Source organism: Olea europaea, chromosome 7 (assembly GCF_002742605.1).
Source record: "Olea europaea var. sylvestris chromosome 7, O_europaea_v1, whole genome shotgun sequence".
NCBI lineage: Eukaryota > Viridiplantae > Streptophyta > Magnoliopsida > Lamiales > Oleaceae > Olea > Olea europaea.
The window spans coordinates 2,115,447-2,124,917 of record NC_036243.1 but is presented as its reverse complement, the minus strand read 5'-3'; the positions used below and the strand labels follow the sequence as shown (position 1 = coordinate 2,124,917).

General features: G+C 34.9%; 1 protein-coding gene across 1 annotated transcript; it reads right to left on the bottom strand.

Annotated features, from left to right (window-relative positions):
• Positions 1-2,338: 2,338 nt before the first annotated feature.
• LOC111396674 (angio-associated migratory cell protein-like) lies at positions 2,339-7,809 on the bottom strand. The gene is made up of 11 exons (XM_023023128.1): positions 7,655-7,809; positions 7,234-7,284; positions 6,546-6,587; positions 5,191-5,310; positions 4,606-4,751; positions 4,375-4,522; positions 4,188-4,271; positions 3,414-3,529; positions 3,250-3,308; positions 2,993-3,083; positions 2,339-2,736 (listed from the first exon to the last, which is right to left on the bottom strand). The coding sequence occupies exons 1-11, from the start codon at positions 7,755-7,757 to the stop codon at positions 2,509-2,511; spliced, it is 1,188 nt and encodes a 395-aa protein (XP_022878896.1). The 5' UTR covers positions 7,758-7,809; the 3' UTR covers positions 2,339-2,508.
• Between the last annotated feature and the right edge of the window lie 1,662 nt (positions 7,810-9,471).

The window sequence follows — 9,471 nt, the reverse complement described above, 5'->3', positions numbered from 1 at the left end:
AGAGAGAGAGAGAGAGAGAGAGAGAGAGAGAGAGAGAGAGAGAGAGAGAGAGAGACTTTGCTATTTGTACGCTGATTTTTGACACTTGCATTACTGTCAAGTGTCAATTGGATGAAAAAATTGTTTGAAATTTAAACTATCAAATAGGTTAGTAATATGTGACAAAGTGTAAACTCAAGTGTACACAATAGTGTACATGTAGCAAGGTTCTGAGAGTGAGAGAGAGAGAGAGTAATAAAAGTGTGCAATATATTTATGTAGCCATAATGAAAATTAATGAAAAGAATGCACGCTAGAAAATCTTCGCTCTCAACCTTCTATATAAAAGGTTCGACACTAATGCTTTTACCATCAAAGAGATCTTAATTTCATTTTTTTCATCTCTTCTTTATCATTTTGTTCCAACTAAAGTAGTAATTTCTTAACCTTATCAAATTTTAATTTTTGTACCACGAATATGTCTGGATTTTGGTTTTGGAGTTCTTTTCTATGGTTTGAATGCAAGGAAAAAGAATAAAGAAAATGAGGTGAAAAATGTCAAGAAAACATGAATTTCCAAACCAAAATTTTGAGGAAATTGATAAATATTTGATATATTTTAATTAGTTATAAGAGTATATTAATTTTGTCTATTTTTAGAATATAAAAGACAATAAAGAAATTTTTATACCATGAACGTTTTATTTTTTAATATTACTCATTTCTTTTGTTGTTAAAATAAACTTCAAGATGCGGGGCAGATATATTCATGGATTCCAAGTATTGCAACAAGGAGTGAAATCACATGTAAAAAATTATATACAAGGAAAAGGAGAAGCAAGTTTTCTATTTGATTTGTATAGTTTAGAGGGATATCAAGTTCAGGGATTCCTCATCCCTCTTCCTCATTTATTTTATTTTTCGATAATGTAAAATAGTCGAGTATAGTGTCTCCTAGATTTGCATAATTCTTAAGATTTTTCATTTTTTTTAAAAATAATTATCAAGATTTTAATAGAGCTATGAATCATTGCTTTTTTCATTGTAAATTTTTTGTCCATATTTTTGTTAATAATATGTCAAATTGAAATTATACGTACCTATAACATATATATAGTGTCAACATATTGGTTGGGAAATCATTATGAATATGAAAAGAGAACCATAGCCGAATAGGTTCCTAAAAAGACGTAGTTTCCTTCTATCCAATCCAGTCCACAACTATTTTTGAGTAATCGAAATAACGAAAGCAAAGTGATATTTTTACTTCTTGGATTGTGAGCGAGTGGGGGATTCAAGAATTTAGTTAGAAGGCTGAAACAATGATAAATGTAACGTTATCGGTGCTTGCATGCCAGAGACGCCATGTGACATTCTCTTTTTCGTCTATAGCCAGACATATTGACGCTACGCCGACAATTCAATGTAGCAAACATTGTAAAAATCCAATAAAAAGTTAGCAAGACTACACTTGACAATAAGTCGAAAAATAAGCCAATGAGACAACAATAATTTAACTATTTCTTTTAATATAAATTATTATCAATACATCGAAAAAAAAAAAATAGTAACAGTAAGCATAGTATTTGCTAAATGTTAAATATGTTGGTGTGTAGCCTGATGTCTTGAAATAAACGTCAAGCAACCGTAATTCTAGCAGTGAGCAATCAACAATTATATTGAAAAATATTTAAAAAATAGCATAAATATAAATCATGAGCTTATAAATTAATGTGTATTCTAATTTAAATTTTTATTGAACTATAATAAATTCTCAAATTTTCTCTTTTTTGAAAATTAAATTGAAGACCAATATAAAATTGGTTTAGCACATGGGCCCTGGATGAACAGGCACTTTAGCAAATCCCATATAAAATTGAAGAACCTTGAACTAAAGTTTAAACCAATTTATTGTTTTGGTAACTATACTTTTCTATAGATAATATTTTTTATTCTTCATTTTTGTAAAAACATTTATCAAAAAATTAAATTTAAGAAAATAAGAGTTTTCAATTATCATATAAGAAAAATCTGAGTTGAAGATTATAAAATTAAAACTGTTTGGAAATAAAAAATTTCCAGAAATTCGAGGTCTCAAGGCATTGGATGAGTATGACTGTCTCGTTTCCCTAGAGGCTACGTAAGCTCTGTATCAGAACTACTTCTGGAATCAAACAGGGCAAGCTTCAACCCCTAGTGGCAAAGAGCCGACATCGAGATGCCAAACCTTCCTATGGATGTGAGCTCTTAGGGAAGAATAGAGGCGTGCTGCCTATTGCTACATTGTCCAAAATCATGAATTCGTACCTCGACATATTGAGGTCATTCTAGCTCTCGAGTTCAAACATAAATTTTTGCATGATTTTCAAACATTCCACATACATAACCTCCAAGAAAAATAATTAAGTACAAGTTTACGAGTTTTTCTACATCATATCATATAGTACCTTGAAATTAGATACAAATTATTGCTTCCCAGAAAAAACCACTTCAGCAACTCAAAATTTATGCATGTATATATCTGAGTTTTTACTTGAACTCTGCAATTTCAAACACACGAGCAGTTCCATCAAGTGAAACTGAAACTAGGAAATCTCCATTGGCAGATACAGCAACAGACTGAATGGCATCCGAGTGCCCACTAAAGATTTTCACACATACTCCAGAGAGACTATCCCATAACCGTACTTTCCCATCAACACAGCCTGTAGCTATATGTCTGGACCCAGGTAGCCACAACAAACTCGTCACCCCATCCTGCCATAAGAATTAGCAAGAAATAAATCAAGCCATATTTGACATAGTAATACCAGAGAGGTGAAAGGGAACTCTGAAGGTATAATATATTTGGTAGTGATGACAAATGGGCCATTTCTTTGGTCTGAGACCTGACCTTTGAAGACAGCAACTAGATGGTTGTCGGACTGGTCCAGTCATTTGTCATTTATAATTTTAAATGTTTTATAAACGAAAAATGAAAAGATATACAGAAGAAAATAGAAAATCGACTAACCTCATGGTCACATGTGCACCGTGGAGATGAATGTTGCATATCCCATATTATTAGCTTCTTGTCCATGCTTCCCGTGGCAGCCAAAGGAGAGCTGTAAGTGGTTTTAGAGACCATGAAACATTCAATATACTAGAAAGAGTTATTTGCTAGTGTTCTTGACCACTACTAGATAAAGCAAGCAAAAAATAAAAATAAAATAAAGTAAAAAGTAAAAAGTAAAAAAGTGTAAGAAACAGAAATATGTTAGCTGGTCATACCTTACTGCAAAACCAATACACTCAATTGAATCTGAATGTGCACTAAGAGAACTGACAACCTGCGAATTGGGAAAATACATCCTTTTAAGTTCGGCAGTATAAACATTCTAAAAGAATAATACATAGAATTGGAAAAATCAAAACAGCGGAAAAGGATTTTACACCTTCCCAGTTGATATATTGACAGCATGAACAGAGCCGTCCTTCGAACCAGTAAGAGCCAGGGCAGAGTCAGAGCTTATTGTCAAGCATGTAAGTCCTTCATTATGATAAGGATGACCTTGAAATAGAGAGCATCATCGCTCATCAGTGGAGCACAGTACTATGAAAACTACAGCCAAACACATTGCATCTAGACACTAGATGTAAGAAAGTGATGATTCAAACAAGAGAGAAATGACTCATCATCTTTTTTTATTCATGTTCAGTTGAGAGTGTGAGGGGAATACAAGGAGAGGGGTTATGCATCAATTATAAACATGATTGATTTCTCCTACTATAGCAAGGACTGTCACTCAAAACTCGTCGTCAAGTCTCAAGTGTTGCAACATGATAAATCTAAATCATTGGTATTTGCACTCCTTGAGAATTTTTTTTTTTTAAAAAAAAAATAGACATTCTTACACTTGAGCTTTCAAATTCGTCCAGAAAAATGAATTAATTACTTAGTGTCGAGGTACTGAAGACCTCTCAAAAACTAAATAGTCTTGTGCGATTGAAGAATAATCTGTCTTGAAACCAAACCCGCCAAAATTTTAATTTAAAAAAATTAATAATAATAAATAATTGAAATCTTGTTGCCAAGATCTTCTAAGATATCAAGCACGGGAAGTGAACCCAGCATGGAATAGCAACAAAAAATATTCAAGTCTGAAAGTCTGAGGGAAACAAAATACAAAATATATCTATTAAGACAATGAGAAATTTCAAAAAGATACCTCTAACAACATGGATGTTTTCTCCAATTTTGGGATTCCAAATTCTCATAGTTGCATCATCAGAACCCGTACAAATTACTTTACCTTCCGAATGAAAATGTCAGAAACAGACGATAAAATGAGCAAAGAACAAAATATGGCCAAAAAGTAGGCCAACAATTTTTTCTCAGAAATGGAAGTTAAGTACCATCGGGTGTAAAATCACCACATGTCACACCACTTCCATGACCGGAGAACATGTTGAGATAAGCACTCTTGTCAGCGTTCCACATCCAAACAGTAGAATCCTCTGAACCAGCCAAGATCAAATGTCCTCTTGGATGCCATTTGACCCACTGAACAGTTTCACGGTTTAGACAACATATACAACCAGATAATGCTATCAGTTATCACCAAAATTTCAATGTTCAAATATCACCTCAATGCCCCCTGTAGGGCCATCAAGCGTGCATTTTAAATCTCCTTTAGATATATCCCATACTTTGACAATTCCATCAAAGCCTCCAGAGGCAAGCAATTGTCCATCGGTACTAAAAGCTAAACTAGATACAGAATCCTGGTGACCTGCATGAGGATGTTTGAGAGGCTCAAATATCAAAGAAGTAAATGAAATGTACTTAAATGACAGGTATTTTGATTACTATTGACTTATTCCATACTCCTAGTTATAACTTATAAGCATGAAGTAGAACTTCTTTTCATTTCTTGTTATGTATTATCCTATAATAATAGTACTACTAGTATCATCATCATCATTGTTATAGAAGCAGCAGCAGCTGTAGCATTATCATTTATATAATTATTCTAATTTGTTGGAGCCAGGCCAAAGCATTGTACACGATGTTTACAAATTCTTGTTTGGGGATTAGAGATACAATCCCCTAGGTGGCTTCTTGGAACTTTGTTAGGGCCTTAGGGAAATAATAATTGTGACACTAAAATACTAACTCAGATAGTTGAAAAGTAAAACTCTTAACTACTTTAATAGAGGTAAATTCCGTACCTTGTAACTCAAAAGCCCAGTCACCTTGATTAATTTTCCAGAGGAATCCTCTATCATCTCCACCCCCAGTTGCGACTAGAGTAGCATCTGTTGGGCTACAGGCAGTGGTGTACAATTCACCTAGAAGGAACGTAGCAATTATTTGAACAACATTCTCATTATTATTATGCAATATCATTGCAATTCGCTAATACAATTACAGATTAATAGCTTTCAATGTTATTAAAAGATTAAGTTAATAGAAGGGGAGGGGTGAAGGAGGCTGCTATGAACTGGATAATTAACAGTGTCAAAATACTATATGTTTCCAATATATGGTGAAAAATTAGAGTCAAATTTTAAAAAACCATAGCAATACAAGCAATAAAAAATGTACAAAAGAAAACTCATATGACTTCAGATTTCTTTCTTTGCCCAGAACATTGAATTCTGGACCTTTCTTCACTCCCCAAGGCACAAGTTTTGGAATATTTTTCTTTGAGTTGCATATATCAACGCATTTTTTGGTTTCATTTCACCACCAAAAAATTCTATCTGAACATTTTGGAAGACAGCTTATTTGGATAACTTCCATCAAATTATTGTTCCATAACTATTTTTATCAGAAGATAAAGAAGCAAACTATCAAGGGACTTCAAAGAATCAAGCTGGCACAGATAAAATTCTCACTGATGTCAGCAATAGCAAAGATGCAACTATGATGATTCTCTGATTCTCTAACATTTTCTTCCCTAACAATAGATCAAATATTTGTTGTCCAACAACGTTAACAAGGAAGATGGTGCCTGGATCTAAACATCCCATCAATTTTACTCACTTTATTGTCCATCCCTTGGTTTTTTTAACAATGCCATAAAAATTGTGATGTCCTTTTATCAAGTTGTTTCTTTTGCCTAGAGATTAGGGCAAAAAGGGCCGAGCCTCTCGCCGGCTAGCAGGGTTCAGCCTATGGGCGGTTCATGCTTGTTTAGAGACGAGCTATGGCCAAGCCGAGCTTACTTTTTTCCCACAAGACGAAAGGGACTTATTGGCTTACTTTTATTAATTTCTTAAAAAATAATTTGCTTGATTTGGGCTTATTTTGTTAAAAAAGGAGCCAACTCGACCATGAGGCCCACAAGCCAAAGGTCCAAGCCGAGCCTACGATATCCACACGAGCCAAGCTCAAGTGTTTAAGAGCTTACGGAGCTTGGCCCGGCCCACACTGTAGATATACATTTTCCTAATGAACTCTAATGGTTAACTTTGAAATAAATTCACCCCATACTTTGTAAATTCAGCATACCTCTCTGACTATGAGCTGTATGCTTTAACCCAAAATATCACACGCAACCTAAAATAAAAATAAAGTTCACCTGTATGGCCAGTGAATGTGTGTGTAGAATCATCTTCCTCGTCTGCAACCATCATATCATAAAAGAATAAGAAGATATTAGTAAAATATTTTCTTTAGATAAGCACATGTACTAAAGTAGAACATAAATCCAATCACACCAACTCGGAGAAAAATAATAATGCTGGTAGAGTCTCCATCAAACACTGTAAAAATGATAGAAAATGTTACACACATACACGTGTCTGATACATTTTTCAGTACATTGGACCAACACTTCCAAAACCGCGGATACACCAAGTCAATTCTAGCTTAGATAAGACCCCTCTTCCTCTTTTTTGTTCGTATAGAATGGTCAAGTATACACATAGCGTAACAGATAGCTCCAACAGACAGTATAAAGCACTCTAATGCTCGTGAAAAGAAAGTAAAATTACCAATAGAAAATATTATTGCATTTAAAGCATCTAATTCACATTATCGTAATCAGATGGGAGATGAACAATATAGAAAAATTAGTTTGAGCAATAGGTGAACAATTCATTTCAATAACTTATGGAGAAGTAACCAATTCTCCTTGTCTGAGTCGGTTTGGAACACAACCGAGGCCCAAGTTCAAGGAGTGCCTACCCCACCCCACCCCAATCATCCTTCCAAAAAATAGAAATGATATGAATAATGCACAGAAACTATAATAGAAGTATACCCACCAATAACTTCTTCCGTATCAGAGCCGCCTTCTTCATCGGCATCTGGAAGATCTGAAACCATGAGAAGTCAATTAGAAAGGCAAACATATGAAAACACAAAAAACATGGACTGCCATTAGAAAATACATTGCACCGTTTAGAGAATAAGGTCCAACACTTTCGTCAGCAAGTAGCAAAGAAGAGCACTCTCCAAACCCACCCCAGGTTAATTAAATAGTTTATTTCTAGCATCTCAAAACTCAAAAGGAATATTTGGCAGCCATTTCTGGACGGTACTTGCAATTTTCCCCCTTATTGTTCCTTTAATCCTATTCATTCAATACAGAAAAATCCAATTCACCAAATATGCCTTGATTAACACCAAATCTTTTCAATGATAGCCTTACATAACAAATTAACAATAATCAATATAAATAAATACCTTCGTCGTCAACGGTGTACTCTTGAATAATATCTCCTTCATCGAGAAACACCTCTTCGCCATCATTAACCTCCTCCTCGTCACGTGGAGACGGTATGTTCATCTTTTTTTCTATGACCAAAAGGATAACTTATTACAGTTGGAAAAATACTGAGGGTTTAGGGATTCATTTAATTTGACTTGTCAGATTTGTTTTCCATTTGACCTGTCAAATTTATTGAGAGTTGATTTCAGAAATGGTCACTAAAGTTCAAGTGAATTTCAAATTGGTTATGAAAATATTTTTGTGATCCATTTAATCCCATAAGTAAGGATGTCAACGAGTCGATACGAGTCGGCTCGTGAGTCGAAATTCTAGGCTCGGACTTGGCTCGAGTAAAATATCTGAGCTTTTTTCCGGACCCGAGCCAAGCCGAACAAAAAAAATTAGGCTTGACCCGAGCTTTTTGCTCGGGCCTTTCCGAGTCGAGGTGGGCCGGCTCGGGTTTTGTTTGATTTTGGATTTTATTTATTTATTTTTATTTTTTTAATTATCAAATAAAATGCTGCTGCCCTTAGCGTGCTGCCTTTTATTTTTTTATTTTTTTTAAATATATGCTATGAGCTGGCGAACCACACGAATCGACTCGAGCTTTGCCCGGCACCTAAAAATGGGGCTCGACCCGAGTCTTGGCTCGATTTTTCCGAGCCTCGAGCTGGGTGGACTCGAGCTTTTTTCGAGCCAAATCACAGGCGGCCCGAGCCGACGAGCCCGATTGCTATCTATGGGTCAAATAATGCTACATTTTTCACCCCTCTAGTGGTGTTCAAATGCAATGTTATATGTATTATATTTGTAATAAGGGGGGCGTTTGTTTCCAATTTTTGTAAAAATAAGAACGAAAAACATAGTCGTCATGGGTTCCAGCATAAGAGATAGAAATTCAAATTTGATGATTTGATGTGATGGATAACTGTTATATTTTTCATTTTAATGAGGAAAGAATATGAAACAAACAAAGGCAAGATATTACATACTGTTCCTCGAAAAATGTCAAAAGCACACTTTCAGTCAAAAAGTTCCAAATCATTCAGTCTAATTTTCATCCGTATTATGCAGTAAGAATGTTCCGCAAAATTAAAATAGAGGCAGGCAATATGAATGGAGTGGATCCCGTCCGTCCCTCTCCATCTCGCCCTAGGCCCCCAAGTGGTTGGGACTTGGGACAGGACAGGAATAAAAATTAAAATATTTCATTTACTGCACCATTAAATTAATTACTCATTTTTATAGCTTATTTTTAAACTTTTACATACTGTTATATTTAAAAATATAAATAAAATTTACATTGCTTTGAGGCAGATTTGGGGAATTCAAGATGAGGAATATCTAATGGGTCGAAAATCTCCCATCAAGATTGTTTGCCATCCCTAGCCAACAGTTGGATTCGATCAATTTCATGACCATTAATTTACGTTTAAAATATAATCATTACCATGTCAAATATAGGATAAACGTTTTAACAACTCAACCTCTATTTAGTAGTTGTAATTCTAACTTGAATATAAACAGGTAATAAACTGAAGGGGTGGAGCCTTGAATATTGTCCAGTGGGGGCTAGGGGTGGGCGCGGGTCGGTTCGGTTCGGTTCTCTTTAGAACCGAACCGAACCAAACTTTTCGGGTCTCTAGTAAATGGAACCGTCGGGTCCAAATATAATTATGGAACCGTTCGGGTTCGGTTCCGTTCGGTTTGGTTCGGATCGGTTCGGTTCCGTTCGGTTCTGTACTATAATTAAATTTTTTAACATTTATAACAACGTTATATAAATACGACT